The sequence below is a fragment of the Trichoderma reesei genome (assembly GCF_000167675.1).
Source record: "Trichoderma reesei QM6a unplaced genomic scaffold TRIREscaffold_33, whole genome shotgun sequence".
Lineage (NCBI taxonomy): Eukaryota > Fungi > Ascomycota > Sordariomycetes > Hypocreales > Hypocreaceae > Trichoderma > Trichoderma reesei.
In genome coordinates this window covers 37,040-55,570 of record NW_006711180.1, presented here as the reverse complement: position 1 = coordinate 55,570, position 18,531 = coordinate 37,040, and the positions used below count along the sequence as shown (strand labels likewise).

At 49.8% G+C, this 18,531-nt stretch overlaps 7 protein-coding genes across 7 annotated transcripts; 4 read left to right on the top strand and 3 right to left on the bottom strand.

The window, feature by feature from the left end:
• Window positions 1-108: 108 nt before the first annotated feature.
• TRIREDRAFT_112126 (aldehyde dehydrogenase) lies at window positions 109-1,754 on the bottom strand (the record flags this gene model as incomplete). Its single annotated transcript, XM_006969456.1, has 2 exons — window positions 109-1,163; window positions 1,229-1,754. The coding sequence occupies 2 exons, from the start codon at window positions 1,752-1,754 to the stop codon at window positions 109-111; spliced, it is 1,581 nt and encodes a 526-aa protein (XP_006969518.1).
• A 1,870-nt stretch (window positions 1,755-3,624) lies between these two features.
• On the top strand, window positions 3,625-4,703 carry TRIREDRAFT_112125 (uncharacterized protein; the record flags this gene model as incomplete). Its single annotated transcript, XM_006969483.1, has 4 exons — window positions 3,625-3,875; window positions 3,935-4,110; window positions 4,185-4,506; window positions 4,565-4,703. The coding sequence occupies 4 exons, from the start codon at window positions 3,625-3,627 to the stop codon at window positions 4,701-4,703; spliced, it is 888 nt and encodes a 295-aa protein (XP_006969545.1).
• A 2,342-nt stretch (window positions 4,704-7,045) lies between these two features.
• TRIREDRAFT_112124 (uncharacterized protein) lies at window positions 7,046-8,110 on the top strand (the record flags this gene model as incomplete). The annotated part of the gene is made up of 5 exons (XM_006969482.1): window positions 7,046-7,125; window positions 7,161-7,303; window positions 7,381-7,637; window positions 7,689-7,913; window positions 7,970-8,110. 5 exons carry the CDS (start codon window positions 7,046-7,048, stop codon window positions 8,108-8,110), a joined length of 846 nt encoding a protein of 281 aa, XP_006969544.1.
• An 818-nt stretch (window positions 8,111-8,928) lies between these two features.
• TRIREDRAFT_112122 (glycosyltransferase) lies at window positions 8,929-10,158 on the top strand (the record flags this gene model as incomplete). Its single annotated transcript, XM_006969481.1, has 1 exon — window positions 8,929-10,158. One exon carries the CDS (start codon window positions 8,929-8,931, stop codon window positions 10,156-10,158), a length of 1,230 nt encoding a protein of 409 aa, XP_006969543.1.
• Window positions 10,159-11,195: 1,037 nt separating this feature from the next.
• On the bottom strand, window positions 11,196-12,251 carry TRIREDRAFT_70197 (uncharacterized protein; the record flags this gene model as incomplete). Its single annotated transcript, XM_006969455.1, has 1 exon — window positions 11,196-12,251. The coding sequence occupies one exon, from the start codon at window positions 12,249-12,251 to the stop codon at window positions 11,196-11,198; it is 1,056 nt and encodes a 351-aa protein (XP_006969517.1).
• A 1,738-nt stretch (window positions 12,252-13,989) lies between these two features.
• On the top strand, window positions 13,990-15,144 carry TRIREDRAFT_82214 (uncharacterized protein; the record flags this gene model as incomplete). Its single annotated transcript, XM_006969480.1, has 3 exons — window positions 13,990-14,176; window positions 14,227-14,478; window positions 14,544-15,144. 3 exons carry the CDS (start codon window positions 13,990-13,992, stop codon window positions 14,975-14,977), a joined length of 873 nt encoding a protein of 290 aa, XP_006969542.1. The 3' UTR covers window positions 14,978-15,144.
• Window positions 15,145-15,989: 845 nt separating this feature from the next.
• On the bottom strand, window positions 15,990-17,599 carry TRIREDRAFT_37827 (uncharacterized protein; the record flags this gene model as incomplete). Its single annotated transcript, XM_006969442.1, has 3 exons — window positions 15,990-16,872; window positions 16,931-17,383; window positions 17,439-17,599. Coding segments are annotated over 3 exons (1,497 nt in total), but the record flags the coding sequence as incomplete, so codon positions are not given.
• Between the last annotated feature and the right edge of the window lie 932 nt (window positions 17,600-18,531).

The window sequence follows — 18,531 nt, the reverse complement described above, 5'->3', positions numbered from 1 at the left end:
AGTACGCATCAACTGCGACGTCACCGAGTCACTGCTTCTCCCAAAGATAGAACTAGTATATTCGTTGCGAGTCCAGATTATCATCAATCGTGGAGCACGTGCGTACTTCTATGATCCAGTAGGCATTGAAAGCTCCGCCTTAGCTGGCGAGATACTCGCGCTTGACCACTTGGAGGTGACCGTCTTCAACTGTGTGTAGAAATTGACCCCCGGTTTCCCATAAAAGGTACTGGCACCCCCTCCAGCCACACTCTTTTTGTTTCCCGTAAATGAGAACATCGGGAGAGGTACTGGGATCGGCACATTGATGCCCAGTTGACCCGCCTCAATGTTGCGCCGGAACCTCTCCGCAATGGCGCCTGATGATGTGAAAACCGCAGCGCCATTTCCGTAGTCGTTGTTGTTAATTAGTTCGATACCAGCCTCGAGCGTGTCAACCTCGACACAGACCAGGACAGGGCCAAATATTTCCTCCTTATAACACTGCTGAGATGGCGTGACATTGGCGATGATTGTCGGGGCGACCCAGTTACCGTTTGGATACTTTGCTGGCTTATAACCGCGTCCATCAAGAAGAATCTTGGCTCCCTCCGCCTCCGCACTCGCGATGAGCGATTCGATTCTAGATTTGCTCTCGGGTGTCACCACAGGGCCGAGATCAGCGCCATCCTCAAAGCCAGCATCTGTCCGGAGAGTCTTCGCCTTGGCCACTAACTCATCAAGCCAGCTGCGCGTTTCACCAACGAATACTGCGACCGACAGTGCCATACAGCGCTGTCCCGCCGCTCCAAAGGCCGCACTGACAATAGCGTCCAGTGTCGCTCCCTTGTCACAATCAGGCATGATTAGTGCATGATTCTTCGCGCCCAAGTTCGCTTGCACTCTCTTGCCATTTGCAGAGCCACGAGTGAAGATATACTCTCCAGCCTTGTTGCTTCCAACAAAGCTGATGGCCTTGATCGCCGGGGAGTCTAGCAGATAGTTGACGGTATCGTGTGCGCCATGAACCACGTTTATCACGCCCTTTGGAAAGCCGGCCTTTTCGGCCAACTCGGCAAGTATCATGGCAGCGCCGGGGTCTCGCTCGGAGGGTTTAAGAACCAGCGTGTTGCCGGTGATGGTGGCAATCGGAATGCACCAAAGCGGTATCATGGCCGGGAAGTCTGCACAGCATGCATTAGGCGTCGCTACCAGTAACGGTTGGTTTGCAGCAAGCGGAAGCACATACTGAACGGGCAGATTGCGGCAACAACGCCGAGAGGCTCTCTATAAGTCCTCGTTTCCATGTCTTTGGCGACTTCGAGAATCTCTCCCTTCATATACTCGGGGCCGGCGCATGCAGCTTCTGCCACCTGCAGCCCACGAAGCACATCACCTCGCGCATCTGCGAATGTTTTGCCCTGCTCTAGGGTGATGGAGGCGGCAAGTCTGTCCCAGTTCTCTTTGATAAGCGCGACGTAGCGGAACATGATCTGCTGTCGGGCAATGATAGAGACTCTGCTCCAGGAACTGAAGGCTTTTTGCGCGGAATCAATCGCATCCTGCAACTCTTCGGTGGTCATCAATGGTACCCTGGTTACTAGGTTATTTGTGGCAGGGTCGTGGACAAGCACGAAGTCTTTCGACTGAGAAAGTCGGAACTCATTGTCCACAAAATACGGTGTGTCCTTTGGTTCTGAGATCTTCTCGTGAGTGCGAGGAAAGTCGGTGGATGTTGAGCCTAGAAAACTGGCTGTGGTTGGACCAGAACCCATGGTGACGGCGTCGTGCATGCGTAGATGGTGCCTCAATTGCGATGCGTTCGTCTGTCACCAGGCGAGGGCTTCATGTATGAGTTTCTTTGATAAAGAGAGATTTCACGTCGTCCGTAGCGAGCTGTGTTGACACTTCTATAACTTGGCCTCACACCTCATCTCCGCAATTGAGATAATGAGCCCAATCTGCGAAGATGCCCAGTCAAACAGCCGTGCGGGGACGACACTACCTGTGGCACGAGACCTCATCCGAGCCAACGGCCAATCATCATCCTCAAGGGTAAAAGCCAACGGCCAGTAAGAAGGGAGCAATCGATCAGTTTTACAACGACCGTGCTACCTTCTCCGTGCTCGTAATAGGGCCTCCCGTCGATGCCTCGGCAGAGGCTGCCCTAATCAACAGCAAAGTGCATACCTACAGCAAAGTGCACGCCTAGAGTCTGGGCCAACTCGTTGCAATCTCTATGCTGTATCATCCAAAGGGACTTGGAGAGTAGTAGCTGTGGGAGAGTAAGTATGGCACGTAGAATTGGAGTATTTAGTACAATAGAGCTTCGATCTCGTCGCGTTCTGGTTACATGTAGTATCATTGACAACAAACCCACTGATATCAGAGTAATTAGGTGCGAATTAAGGTAAACGCAAGCCAGCATCGGCCAGCACACCGAGTCCACTTTCAGCTCCGCTGTGGACAACCCGAGCTGACGCGTAGAATCCTACCATACCTGACCAGGGGAATTGGGCCACTGTATCTCAAGGCTGCTTCCAAATATGGCTACAAAGAGAAATACGACGCATAGCAGCCGACGTCGACTTCGCCCAAGTGCTAAGCAAGCTACCCAGAGCAAGGGAATCATATCAAATACGCTTGCATATCGCGATATATAACTTACGGCCTAGGTCTACAATAATACTTGTTACATCCCCATTGTTTTTGCATCGCATGCTAGCGATCAGATCGGCTTCAGCAGCGCCTAGCCAAGGTATGTAACCAAGGGCCGTAGGTCCGCTATAACTTTTGGGAAACATCAACATCAGGAACACTGATCATTGAGGACTACTAGCACTGCGCCTCCCCGAGAAAAATGTCCCGCGTCTTGAAAACATGACTCTACATCATCCATGCTGTCAGCATGGAGGTCTCCAGAATCCGAGGAGAAAGGGGGCCGGTATTGAGCAGTCGTTTGGACGCTAAAGACAACGTGCTGTGTTGGTCATACTCGTATGTACGACAATGCTTAGGATTCGATTCCTACAGATTTTGGTGGCCTTAGATGGCTGACGACTCGGCGTTACTGCATCAAGCCACATCTTTCTCCGAGATGGGTTTCGCATCATATCGGGCATACGACGTTCCTCACTGTGGTGCCATTTGTTGGGGCTGATCTGTCGGACATTGGAGATTACCATGCCTCTTTTCCGAGCCTTTCTCGGTGCCTGGCCTTCGAACAGTGACAAATCGCATCACAGCCACTCGTCATTCATGCGACTCAGCACTAGAGACAGACTTTTGGAACCGTGCGGAGCCCAGCAAAAGTCTTTTGTAATCACCGCGATTCTTTGTCAAGATATCATGTTAAAAAGTGTCCCCGTCAGAATTAGATAAGCGCTAACTAGGTAACAAGACAGCTTGACCTGTAGCTGCCCCTTCAACTAAGGTGATTGAGTTACAGCCACAGGGGTTGGGGCATATATAAGGAGGGCTAGCCGTTGCCCTTTCCTGGACGTGGATATTGTCGTCAGTAAATACATTCTTCACTGTCTTTGATACACCAAGGGAACCTCTCCGCTGTTGTGACCCGTTGTTCTTCTAGCAATTCCTGTACGTGCGTTAAACATCACCGTTTCGTTTAAGCAGACAACATTCGGCATGTCGGGTCAAGGTTACCTCGAAAACACCAGCTTGCACACGCAGGCAAAATGGCGGTCGGCTCTTTTGACGTACCCCGGAAACCTCAAGGGTGCTCTGAAGGAAGCCCAGAAAGATCCCAAGAAGACTCTTTTCGGGGTCGCTCAAGGCATTCCAAGCACATTTCTGACAAAGGTCTTTGCTTCCACGAGACCCGACTTTATCTGGATGGACGTCGAGCATGGAATGTTTGACCGCCTGGTGCTGCATGAGTAAGACAAGATATATCACACCCCATGGCGTTGGGGGAGGCGGGTGCTAACTGGAATAGCGCCATTCAAGCAGCCCAGCACCACTCTGAGGGCCAAACCATGGTTGTTGTGAGAGTACCGGCGGAGGATGAAGTCTCCCTAAGTACGGCTCTAGACGCCGGTGCCTCTGGCATCATCATTCCTCACTGTGAGACCAGAGAACAGGTTGAAGAGTTTATGAAGAGGGTTTACTACCGTAAGCATACCAATCCAGTGGCAAGTTCAATCGCGATAGAGGCACACTACTTATCATTTGACGTCTCACACTAGCCCCTCTGGGTGGCCGCTCCTTCAGCCCCTGGGTCTTCACCCCCGGCATCTCGGACGCTTCTCTGTATCCGAACGATGCGTTCAATATGAAGACAGCAAACAACCATATTGCCGTCATTCCTCAGATTGAAAGCGTCAAAGGAATTGAAAACGTCGATGATATCGCCTCAATACCCGGCATCTCCGCTCTTATGTTCGGGCCGGGAGACTTCTCAGCCGATGCAGGACTAGAGCTGAGCTTGGGGCAGCCTCATCCCACCCTAATCGCTGCTACGGAGAGCATGTCCAAGGCAAGCAAGAAGCACGGTATTCCGCTCTTTGGGTGAGTCGCCAGGGTCCTTGACATCCCGCTGTAGTAGATAGAGGCTGATCCTTTATAGTGCCGCTATGAACCTAGAGATGGTCCCTGCGTTGGTAGAAGCCGGTCATGGAGCGATCGTGGTAATGCTAGACGTCTGGGGTATCGCCAACTTCACAAAGTCTAGCATAGAGAAGGCTCGAGGGCTGATTCCGACCTGAAACGGCATGTTTGTCGGGCAGCAAATTTTCAGATCCCTCTATATCCCTTAGCGAACGCACCCGCAGTGTAAACAAATGCTTCAGAAAGCTCTAGAATTAGGTATATAGTTGTTTTATCTAGAATGCATTATCTCAAGTTACGATGATTCAGCCATGGATGATGAATACCACGCCATTCGCCGCCTGCGATTAAAGAATGGCATGCGCTTCCCCGGCGGAGCTAATGGATTGGCCATAATTTGCATATGATTTACATGCAGCTCTGAAAGCGAAAGCGATAGAGCTCTGCGTTTTAGGAGCCTTACCCACGAAAGGGAGGGTATCTTGCGATGGGATCGACAGCCGCCAGCGTCTCACCCGCTAGAGGCATTTGGCGTACTACCTACGTCCGGAATACCTGAACATGACTTCTGGTACACGAGGAGAAAATTTATATCGGCGCCTCCAGCAAACGGGAGAGCAGCCCTGTGACCTGATAATTACTGTGCCTGATTGAGTGGATCAAACTTTCTGGTAAAGATAAACTTCATTTTGAATGCGTGAAGCATTTGCGAGCCAATGGTGACTGCAGCTGTAGCATGATGGGTAGATGGCTCATGCGTTTTAGGAGATGCACTCGCTGAAGTGATGGCTTCTGCAAGTGGGCCTTTGTTAACGGTAGTATTCGAATTAGACTAGTAGAAGTAGAACCATGGATAAGGCTGGGGATTAGGTGCCCAGAAAATAGGGTTGCCGTATATCGAGGTAATCGAGGGTTTCTAAACTTTACCCGATCTTACAATGATGGATTACACCCACGGCGCACACCGAACCCGTGGTAGCTCATCTTCTCTTGTCTGGAAGACCAGATTCATCACGAAGTATGTGGCCGATTGTAAACTCTATATTATTCGAGACCCTGAAAGTGCTTCTTCTGAGACATGCTGTGCAAGCCTGCGGTCGATTCCGTGACTTTTCTTGAACGAAATGTCATCATAGTACTCGCAGGAACCATTGGATTATAGTCATGTTGCCACCATGTTTACCTGCTGCTTTATATATCCGCGAACCTCGCCGCCTTGAGCCGGAAACCACTCAAGGAGTCGACTGCTGTAGACTCACCTCGGATGTCATTCTTGGCTCTGATTTTTAGGCACACAGAAATACCCGTGCCATAAATCGCCTTACATACCCCATACGGCATCAGCGTGACTGGTTTGTATATTACAAAGAGGAAGAAACTGACAACATACAATCATGTGGTAATTGAGAACTACCTGGCGTCATGTCATCAGGATGAGGCAAATGTATTCCACTTCTGATGTTATACTTCAGAGTGGTTGCAACCCCTTTACATTGAAGCGTCAAAGCTGTTCTTCGTATCCAAGAAGTTTCCACCACTTATTCGGGGGGAGGGGGGGCACTCTTCTCTCTCGTCGTTTGAATCCAAAGTTAATTACACATTGATCAGTAAAGAAGACTTCGATCAACAATCGAAATGCTGAGACATTCTCAGCTGATATGAACCTTGAACGGGAGTCCGTCATCTTATTGCACATCCTACTATACGTAGAGACTAATGAAGATGATGTGCCGCCAAAGTTTTAAAGGAACTAAGACAAATGCCAATATGAACGGAATTGGAAATTAAGTCAATCAGAGGACGTATGTGTTAAGTATAGGTAGGCTTTAACAAATCGTCGTCGGCTGCTCAGCTGATCGAACGTATGAGATCCCTTATCTGTTTTATTTTCCCGACCATAATAGTAAGGCTCATACTCGTAAAACGAGGGCTCGTATGAATGGCTGCAGCACAAAGCGAATCGACTGTGTCGTCTTGTATGGGGTTGAAGATTTAGATCCTGTGGCTAAGAGTACTGAAACCTGTACTCAAAAGCCAACTTGAATGGCCTTGACCTGGTTGGATCTGCCGCAGAAGGACCGAGTTGCCGAGTATCTCGACAACCTCCTTCTACTTTGGGGATATCTCGTATTAAGGCTAGTTCAGGGTAAGTTGGGCACGGAAAGGACGGCACACCTTTACCTATACTGCGGCACGAAGTGTATTCAGAATTCGACATTTCAAAGCCATTAGATGCCATATAGGTAGTTAGACTAAGAGGTATCCCCAGCAATATTGTTTCACAAGCTGCAAAAGCTCGGGTGAACACCATGGGATCTATGCTGCCTTCCTTGATGGACCTAGCTAGATCCGCCTCTTTTGACCATCCTGGACCATGAATGAAATCAAAGACAACTATATAAACAAAAGGTTACTCTTCCATTCTTGGCGCACGGGATGATCTGGCAGCATTGACTGACACAATCCTTTTTGCCCTTCCGTAATTTTGGAAGACATCAACATGCTTCTCACAGCAGCTCTGCAGTTGGCTCTTGGCAGTCTGGCCTTCGGAGCTGGACCTGTTTGTACTACTATGCCCCTGTAAGCTGTTCAAGGCTTATCAGACCACAGAGCAGCATTGAAAAGTCTCGGTCCGTGGCCGTGTCCAACCCTTCCAGCCAAAAGGTCACCAGTTCGGCAGCTTTCAGCAGCGGTGCTGGCAACAATAACAATGCGAATATCTACGATGGTACAGGAAATGCTGGCTCAGATACATATCGTAAGTATTGGTACCCGCATTCATATCTCACACTATAAGGCACACTCTTCACGCATGACTGGCCCTGACCTGATTAGGGTGCTACTATGGCGGCTGGGAGAGCTTCCCTCCTGCATCTGAATGGATCGAGTTTGATGCCATGTGGAACTACTCAAAGAATGCTATGGCAGAATCCTGCGCGGACCTTGGTATAGGATCTTGCTCGAATGGCGCTGGAGCTTTTGGACCCGGCAACAGTGGAGAGCAAACCGGTCTGATATGGAATGCCATCCAACAAGTCGCTCAAGCTTCGTTAGTTGACCATCGATTCATTCTTGCTACCATTCTGCAAGAGGTTGGTTTTCCATGACCCGTTGTCTGGGGCTGAGTTGCTGACATTTCGCAGTCTATCGGCTGCGTGAACGTTTGCCCGACCACCAATCCAGATCCTTCCCAGCCAGACAATCCCGGCCTAATGCAGTCCGATGGAGGTGTCACATTTGTTGGAAACTCTGCCAGCAACTCCGCCCAGCAGTCCAGCATTACTCAAATGGTTATTGATGGAACACAGGGAACCGCCCTCGGGGACGGACTGGTTCAATGTATCAACCAGTATGGTAACATATACGAAGTGAGTGACTCAAAAGAAATGTCAAAATCAGGAGGCTAATAACATGCGACCACTAGGCTGCTCGCTGCTATAACTCGGGCTCGGTAAACAGCGGTAATTTGAACGACGGCCAAGGAGCCACGGCTTCATACGTCAGCGATATTGCCAATCGAATGACTGGATGGCTGTACTCCGACTCTAAGTTCAACCAATGTTGATGGGTAGCAGCGAAAGAACATTGATTTCACTGGGGGTTATTTCCAGCAATTATATCATTCCCCTTGGCACATATTTATGAGTAGACATAAAGAAGAAAGAGGTCAAATTTCACCGTATGGCTTAAATTTCCTGCTGCACGAAGTATGTACATGCCGTTGTGAACCGCCATGATGAAGTATTGCTTGTGGTTCTGGTCTGCAACGCTTTCATACTCATACTTGGCTATCAAATTCTTTGGCGAGATGCAGGAACGCGCTGCTCTTGGCATATTGACATTCCTCGGTTGGCACTGTGCTCTGTTGACGACACTGAATATGGGAAGATAGATAAACCTGGTGAAATAATGAGGACTTGGGGATCTAGCAAGGATGCCGGGAACAAGTATGCCTGCTTGCGGTGTAATATCTGCTGGGTTGGTAATCGACCAGGAGCGGAATTAGTCATCGGCGTCGATTTGTTGCATACCTACCCAAGATACGGAGCGCCCCGTGTTTACATTTGGCCTTGGTTTATGGGGGCAGAAAGAAAGCCCACATCCTCAAATGGGGTAGGATGATGTGCATCAATACGGGATATACATACACGGGCAAACAGCCTTACTGGGTCTCGTTACTACCTTGTAATAGTACTCGGTACTGCTAATGCGTGAAAGCGAGCCAACTCGCTTAATGATACCCCGGCACAATCATTACATTTATGGGGGCAACGCTGTCAGGTTTTTTGGAAAGTTTCTCGTCCCTATTAAGCCCAGCCATCCCGCGGCGGTCGCAAGGAGTCGGGCAGTGTAGCGTGAAGTGTGCGTGCCGCGAATAGAGCCATGTCTGTTGCTCGCATCAACGCTGTCTTTTGCGTCCTGTGGATTCTCCTATTCGTGTTTTCTGCCATCTTCTCCTACGATGATCCCTCGTCGATTTTCTTCAATGCCGAGAAAGCCTACAAGCAGCGCTTCTCAAGCGTGAGAGCAGCCGAGGCAGACGCCTACATTCGAAATCCGCCTGCGAGAGTCATACCGACCGAACCCGTCGACAAGCTGCTGTGCATTGGCATTCCAAGCGTTAACCGCACGACAGAATCGTTCCTCTCTTCCACGATTGCTACATTATCTGATACCCTAGCACCGGAAGAGCGTGCGTCCATTCGCATTGTCGTGCTGCTGGCCGACAAGTCGCCATCGGAGCATTTCGCGTACGGACAACAATGGCTCGAGCCGCTTGTCGACGAGGTTCTTCTCTACGGAGAGCCTCCCGCGGGAAGCTCTGTGTACCGTCGCATACCTTTTGACTTGAAGGAGGGGAGAACTCGCGGCGATGGTCGCGTCGAGAACATGAGGCTTGATCACTCAGCCCTAGTTGAAGCGTGCAGAGAGCAAGAGTATCCATACTTCGCCTTAGTGGAAGACGACATTGTTACAACACGCGACTGGTTTCCGAGATTCAAGAAGGGCCTGGCATACGTGGAACGAAAGACCGAAGAGACCAAGAAGGAGTGGATATACCTTCGACTTTTTTACTCGGAGATTTTGATGGGCTGGAACAATGAAGAATGGCTGTCATACTCCAAGGTCATTTGTCTGGTGTACACCGCCGTGCTGCTCATTTTTTTGCTTGGGCGAAAATATGTGCGTGTTGGCGTTTCCAGCAGCGTTTCGCCGCACACGCAGCGATACCTTGCAGCGCTCATCTTCGGTCTCTGGCTGCCCGCTCTTATAGCTCTGTATTTTCTCTCTGGTCGTCTTTCTGTTAACAGACTTAATCCATTCGGGTGGAGTGCAGTGCACGGAGCCCGCGAGATGCCGCATTACGGCTGTTGTGCTCAGGGGCTTGTTCTTCCTCAGCGACACTTGGCGGACTTTCAAGCACTGCTGAGGGATCCTCCCTATGACTTCCCTGGGGACATGATTCTGGAGGATTACGCTGAAGCCCGTGGATGGGTCAAATGGGCATTGGAGCCGAGTGTTTTCCAGCATGTTGGGTTCAAGGAATCTTCTGATGGAACGCGTCGAGCCGAAGTCTGGAACTTTGGGTTTGAACGGCTATACAGAAGGTGACAAGGCACAATTGGGTGTATGATCCATGTGGAGAGTCTCGAGTTTGATACATGTAGTGTCTGAGAAGCTGTAAGAAGGAGGGAACCTCCGCCCTCTCCATTATAGATACGGCTCCTTTGGCATAGCCCGATGGTCTGAGAGAAAATGCTGCTCTCGAAGGCCATCATGAGCGTCTACATTAGATCCGAACTCAGCAATCTCTATCACTCAACCCGAAGTTCCGTCCGTATATCCTCCATTGCTACTGCTGCGGATGTCTGCTGCACCACTCGCCATGAACGATATCTAGCTGAGATGGCGGGTGACGTTCCGAATAAGGTCTGCGTCATTGTCAATCTATATCCGGGGATAATTCAGTTGGTGTAGTGAGACATCCCAAATAGACTGAGATACGATGGTGGAAGCGATGTGTTCAAAGTGAGGATATGGAGCTTCGTATATGTGGACAACCTGTTGCTGCCGCTACTGCTGCCACTCCATCACCTGCATTATGTATGGTTGCTTATTGCTTTAATATGCCAATGATTACAGAAACACAAACCTTCTGCATAATTAGCATAGCAAGATATAACACCCATATTAAACCCATTGCGCCATCATAATTTAAGCAGAAAACCCATGAGTTATAGCCTATGTCATGCTGTTTCTTCCCCTACATCTATTTTCTATTATTGACACCATCTTTACACTATATCGGAGCTGAATCTGATAGTCTAACAAAATCAAGCCCAAAGGCTCTGCATTGCAGATGCGGCTGACCAGTGGGAGCTGAATCATTTCCCTAAAAGCCAATCACACCACGGTTCGGAATGGAAGACTGATGCAGGGCACCGCACTGCACATCTTTAAATAAGTGGCCTTATTCGCTCGTGGCGCGGGAGACTATCATTGATATAGCAGGACTCATATCGCTTGGAATGAAGCATTCACTGATGTTACCATCTAAATACTTTCTGCCTCTCATGGCTTGGTGATCCGTCCCGTTCATATTTTCATTAAGTACTGTACGAAACTAGGGTTTCTCATGTACATGGGTGTCAATCTGCATTGCGGCGAACTGTAAAGCGATACTGATCCCCTCTGTTGAGATATACCACACGCTCTTTGAGGCCCTCCTGCTTGATCTTGTCCTGAAAGTCTGACAAAGGCGACAGAAAGACGTCGTAATCATCAAAGTGTATCGGTATCGTCACATCTGGTTGAATAAGATGAATCAACTGAATGCCTTGCTTGGCGTCCATTGTCACCATGACCAAGGGCGCGGAGGCGCCTGGGATTGTTGTGCCTCCAAGATGTACCAGCATGAGGTCAACATGTTTTCCGTTGAGCCACTTTGGTATTTCCCTTAACTCGTCGACAAAAAGAGTATCGCCCGAGATGTAGATACGGTAGCCAGTGCGCAGTTCAGAAGAGGTATTTTCGTCATCTTGAGCATTAGCCGATCCATCCGCCCAGCCAAGTTCCAACAGCCAACCGTTTGTAGGTGGAACGGCACTCAATAGATCGTTGAGGGCAGACAAAGTTCCTGGAGGAACATGTTTTCCAGGCATGCCAGTCACTCTTATCACGGGTGTTGCCGTCTCGGTCTCTATATTCGTTGGAGCGTCCAGGAGAATGCTTTCAAAAAAGTCCAGAGCGTGGACCGCCCTGAAGGGTTCGGGCTTCGAAGAGGACGTGAGACATCCTTTTGCATGAGGAGTTGTGATGATGGGAAAATCTCGGTTGAGCGACTCCTCGACAAGCTGATCGAAATGGTCTTCATGGTAGTGGGACAACAAGATGCAGTCCATCGGGGGCAACTCGTCAAGATCGACGGCGGGATTCGTCCGGCGTTGGGACGTTACTCCCGGACCAAGATGCACATGATCTCCTGCATGCAGGAAGTTGGGGTCTGTCAAGATACGAAAACCACCCCATTCGAGGACTGTGGTGGCATTGCCAATGAAGTATACACTGGCGTCTTCTCTGCCTGCTGATGAAGAACGAGGGTGCGTGTGGACGTCTTTGATTGGGAGATTGTTGGGGGTCTTCCCGGCCTGCGCTTGTGGTCGAAGCAGCGCAACCCTGGACGAAGGCGTAATAGTAAGGTGCATTTTTGAGCTCATGGTAGTCTAGATATTCCAGGCAGTGAATTGAGCAAATCCGCAGAAGCTTTGCCAGCGGCGATCTGAACTGAACCGAGAGTGCACCGCTTGCACATTTATAGTCACAGACTCTTAGCTGTCCCTCCTTTAGCCGCTGAATGGAGATAACGTCCGGTGATGCGGGTATGACGCCCGGAATACGCAGATTTACATGTCAACCATACAAATCGGGCGTTTTCACGCCGCCTTCTCTTCGGCTGTCAATTAATACCAATTCCCTCACGCTGCGAGTTGGCTCTAGTAATGCTTGCTCCTTCAGCGGCCCAAAGCTAACAAGGTAGCCGAAAATGAATCACCAAGTCATCTTGGCCGAAAAAAGGGTTACCAGATTACCAGTTGACGCCTGCATATGTATCTCAATCTGAGCAGTGCAGCCGTTGCATACCTACTACATATACCATATACTATATAATTGAAGTGCTATGCTTGGTAGGTCCCTTGAAGCCAATTACGCCAAGCACAGCGAATTCTGTGACCCCGTCTCTCACTCCAGGCAATTTGATGCTCATGACATGTAAACCTCCATGAAAGGCGAATGCGCACTCCTATCACACATAACAGTTATATCAAGATACCATCATTCCGCGCAGATATCCATGATCATTTGCCCGTCTCCGCTGTTCAACGTTGCTAGGAATCTGATGATGAGGCCTCCCATCATTTCAATTACGATATGCTACGGACTACAAAATACTGCCCTGTATGTACGTTCGGTTCAAGCAAATCTCATGCAGCATCAAGCAATGCGTTTGCCTCAATGGGCGTACTCGAAAGCTGGAATAGGACTCGGCCCCCTGTAAGCCGCTCGCACTAGAAATATACGGGAAATCGCGCCGAAAAGACGACCTGTGAGGGAAAAGGCAGCGGTCTCGGATCTCGAACGGGGGGTTCCTCATAGAGGGTAAGAGATTGCAGAGCCATCGCTTGCTTTGCTCAGGGAGCCACGCAGCCATCCATTGCCTAAGGACTAGACGTTCTTCAGATTTTCCCGAGTGTACTGTAAATGTTCCAATGAAAATCCCATTTAATCTCCTCGATCGAGACAATGTTTCGAGATAAAGCCCCGTGGAACCACTCGCATAGTTTTTCTACTATTACAGGGCTTGGGTTTTGCTTCGTATTCTTCAAACGCAATCATGTGGAGACGCGTCAACTCCGCCTCGATCTCAATGTCAGCCGTTCTTTCTACTTTAAGAGTTAGATAAGCACAATACTGAACGAGGCTGAGTAAAGTAGACAGTGAATGCCTTCGGAGCTAGGAGGCATGATGTGATGCGACCCATTGTACCTTGCTGTTACAAAGGTAAGGTATGGGTAGAACCCCAACGTATTGGGTCCGTTGTGTATCATGCCGCCAAGGCGCGAACACCTTGTACTCCGAATCCCGACGTCCTCTCGCGCGTATGGGCTTCGGCCCCAAGATACGCGTACGGCGTTTGTTTGGCTCTGGATACGCGCATAGTGTTTGCAAAGCGTCAGGGCACAGCCTTTCTGGAAAAGGGGAAACCCTTCTGTAGATTTCTATTTAACGCGCCTGAAGCATCATGGCTGCCCTTGGAAACCACTCAGCAAAGTCTTAATATATGACTTGTAATCTCTTACGGCTCGATTCTTATCTTTCAGTGTTTTCCAGCCCTTCTCTTTGTTGCTTGGCAGAGCTTTACTTCTACGTCCTTTTCGAGCGAAGATGAGCGGCGGCGCCACTTGCATTCCAGACTGGGAACATGTATCTTTTTCCTACTACAAATATGTGCCGTCCCTCGCTGCTGCAGGTATCTTCAGCGCGCTGTTTTTCTTCTCCTTAGCCGGTCACACCATTCAGATGATCAGGTTCAAGGCATGGTTCTTGACGCCGTTGGTGTTGGGCTGTCTGTGTATGTGGTTCCATGCCATGAAAATTCGACGCAGTCTAACCCAGTCACAGTTGAAGTTGTCGGTTTCATGGGTAGAGCAGTTTCGGCACACCAGAAGGCAGGATGCTGGACGAGGGGACCATATCTTGTTCAGACAATGTTTATTCTGCTAGCCCCTGCCCTCTTTGCGGCCTCAGTGTACATGTCCCTCGGTCGAATTATCGAGATTGTTGATGGAGAAAGACATGCGATCATAGGACGAAGATGGCTCACCAAGATTTTCGTCATCGGCGACGTCATTTGTTTCCTTCTCCTTGCTGGGGGTGAGTTCGCTCGAAGACAAGACATAGCATTCATCTTCTCCTATTTCCATCTGACGCCTTTATAGGAGGTGGCATGTTAGCCTCAGCAAAAGACAACAAATCGGCGTATAATGCTGGTAACGACATCATCATTGGCGGTCTTGTACTTCAGCTTCTCTGGTTTGGCTTTTTCGTTGTTGTTGCGCTCGTGTTCCATCGCCGGATGAACCTGGCCCCAACAGCAGGAAGTCAACGACCCGATGTCAGATGGAGAAGCTATCTTCACGCACTCTATGTTGCCAGCACGCTAATCATTATCCGCAATGTATTCCGTCTCGTTGAGTATTCCGAGGGCAGTGACGGCTACCTACTGAGCACGGAGGTTTTTGTCTATTGCCTAGACGCAATGCCCATGTTCTTACTTGTTGCATGGCTCTTTTGGAAATATCCCGGACAGATGAGTCCTCTTCTCCAAAAGCAAAGCCTTTATAACGACTCGCTGCAGGAGATTGCAATGTAGTTTAGGTTCGCTTGTCGTTGTAGATACTTCGGTAACTGGAAAGCCTCATGGAGTCACTCAAAGAGACCCTTTTACATTAGCTCCTGCAGATTCAGCGTTATTGAGCTAATCTTCAAGGCCTGCATGGCTCATGACTTCTATAGATCTTGATACACACATAGACAGCTGACATGCCGACGTCACATAACTTCTCTACATTGATATTCGCACATATACAGCGTCGGCTTTGGCAATTGTGGCTTGAATAATATAGATGTTGCCGCAGTCGCTTCTCAAACTTTCTGGGCCATTCTCTAGTGACCGTATGCTGGGACTGAGAAAGATTGATAGTAGTTATGCCGCCTCCAGGTCCGGGCTCGGCAATCATGCCAACATCCAGCGTCGGGAGGAAACCTGGAGCTACACTCTTGAATGAAGCAACGATGTGAGAACTCACGGTGACTACTGCACGTCGTGGACGTTATCTAGTGTCCGTATCTACGGCATCCGGGAGTTCGTCACACTACTGGCTCTCTTTGCCCCTGACTTTGATAGAGGCTTGCAGTCAGTCTTAGCATGCGCAATTCAATGGTCAGAGGTTCTATGATTTCGTGGCATCGCCTTGAGACAGTACAACTCGATCGACAAGGTCGCTATACGATGCCTCCCCTAGCCCTCTTGAACACGTTAGCTAGCGTATATCCCATGAATCAATGGCTTCCGTAGCTCAGTTGGTTAGAGCTTCGTACTAATACTTTCCCTTTGGGCCAAGTGTTGGTAATGCGAAGGTCGCAGGTTCAAGCCCTGCCGGGAGCAGTAGTCCCAACGCCAGTTGATTCTTTTTTATGCGTCTGTTTTCCTTTCTTTTTTTTTTTTTTTTTTTTGCCCGTCATGGTCTCTCAACTCTAGACCCAGGGCCTAACTCTTCCGATAACAAACAGGTGTTCATTTGCTCATTTCTGCCATCAATCGCATCTCATATTGTCGCTCATGTGGAAACCCAACTACTGACGTGAAATTATATCTTCACACTCCAGTGAACACTCTCCCATCCACTGCGCCGCCTTATGCGGATATTTTTCAACCCAACTGGTCTCTTTGCCCCTTTGCTGGATGTATATTTCTGCGCCGTAAACCCATTCTCTGCGTCATAGTCGAGAGCCATGATCATTAACGCGCCTGCGGCGAGGATCTCCTTCTTAGCCAAGTGGCGACCGGGACACAAATGGGCGCCACCGCCATATGGGACGAATCCCTGGGTCCTGACTCTCCCATGATTGTCTGTACCAACACCGCCGGGGAGAAACCTCTCGGGCCCGAAAGTCTCAGCGTCTCCGCCCCAGAAGCTGTCTCGGTTGTGCAGGAGGAATGTTGGGATACAGACCCTCCAGCCCTTCTTGAAGAGAACTTGACGACCGGTATCTGGGTCGTTCAGCACGACGTCTTCCAGAACGACCCGATTGCATGTGGGCGTGGAGCCGACGCGGAGAGCTTCCTGGTAGCAAGCAAGGAGTAACGGGCACTCCGCCTCAATGAGTCCGACGTCAAGCTCGGCCTCACGACCGGCGGGAGAATCGTGTATAGATAGGACGGCTGCAAGCTCCTTACGTAGGAGTTGTAGCAGAGATGGCTTGGCGAGAATATTCTGTATCATGGCAACAGTTGTAGGCACTGTGTTCACCGTAGCAACGGAAATCTTGAACACTTCGATACGAGAACAATCCTCGATGCTTACATTCAGCTTGAGGGCTGTGGCAATCCCCGACTTGACGGCCTCGCTAGCAGACTCGACCCTTCCATTTCGAATGAAGTCTTGGAAGCCCTGCGAAATTCTAGAAACGGCTCGTACGCCGGTGGGTGCGACGAGAAGGGGCAGGACACCCCAGCTGAGCCGTAGTTGAGTCTCATCAAATGTCCTATTTGGAGGCTTCTGTGAGAACCACGACGCATTCTAGCTGGCCATGCCCGACTTACCATATGTCTTGAATGAGAGTATTGTCAACAGCCATTGGACTTTTCGGGCCGTATAAGCCATTGCCGGTGCCTAGGGTAATGACGTCCCGCACCCATATGAAAAAGTCTCTCGTTACCCATTCGGTACCAAAAGCATTAACTGCTTCAGCCACTGCGTCTGAGAAATGCTGAGCTGGTAGATTTACGCCTGGACCAGGGGCGAGGGAGTGACTGTACTCCTCGCGCCGCTCTCTCAAGGCCAGGGTATCTCTGTAAAGCCCGGCATGGTCGAGCCCAAAATAGTGCCCGGCTTCCTTACTTAGTCCCAACATGTTACTGCTCGTCTTCGCAATCAGAGGATCCATGGACATTGACTTGGACTTGAGCGCAGCGTGAGACAGGCCTGGGGACGTGACGACATAAATTTTCTGACCCATCATGCTGAGAGTGTACGCAGGCGATGATGTGCGATGGCTTCGATAGTTAGACCCCAAGCTTACCAAGGGTGACGCGTGAAGCTTATGCTCACCTCAGATGGTCCAAATAGTTGACCCCATGCTGGTAGAATCCCAGAAAGTGGCCAATGAGTGGTATCGAAGGGCTCACAGACGGTGGTTCCCTGGAGTCATGCCTAGAAGTATCAAGATAGTGCCAGATGGCGAGAACGAGGAGCAGGAAGAGGGCAAAAGTAAGGGAGGTGTGACTGGCTGCGCTTTCGGCGAGATGGCCGAGTCCTAAGGAAGGAATCATTGTACAAGACTCTATTGCTGCCAGCTGCTATTCCTGCCAGATCAAGGGCGAACGCGATGTCCTGTCTTACCGCGCGAAACAGAAAGTCGGGTGCTGTTCCGTTGACATATGTACAGTATCAGCTGTCGCAGCCACTTCGAACTACCTAGGCAACAAGCGCCGATGGACAAGAAATAGCTCTCTGGGCTCCTCATGCTGCTCGTCAAGCAGGGCTATCATTGCTTGCATTGTCTGGAAAGATCCTGCTTGATACGCCATGCCCTAGTTGGTCTGCTCCTGTGCATTATTGACCCACAGATCGTCAACTGTCACCCAACAGGCTAGTTGATAATCCGCGGCCGGGTATTCGGGGCATTGTTCCAACAAAACCAAGCTTGCCAAGTTATGACTTCGTTCAAGTAACATGCTCTGTGCGATCTTGAATGTAATTGAGCGTCAGATCATAGCCCACTAACGGTGATAGGTACGATCAGGGATGTCGCTAATTATAGGTCGACTGCGGTGGGTTTGTAAAGTACATACGTAGGCGAGTTGGCGCTAGATTATCTCGACCTGCTCTAGCAAGGACGTTGAAGCCCGTGCCTGGGATCCTGCGGCATTGGACCATTTCATTATTCGCATCAATAACTCAGGCCTTTTCACGGACCAAATTGCGACCCTAGAGATGCAGTCCGGATCCTCCAGAGGCTTGAAGATGGTGGAAGTTTTAGAACTATCGCCCGGCATGAGGCGTTTCTGAAGCATTTGAAGTGCAAACTGCGTGGCTAACTAGATGCTAATAAGCATTACAGAGTGTTCCACCATCGTCTTGATAAAGTCTGTTACGCCCACACCCCCAGCACTTGATGCTGCAGCTCTGTAAACGCCAGCGG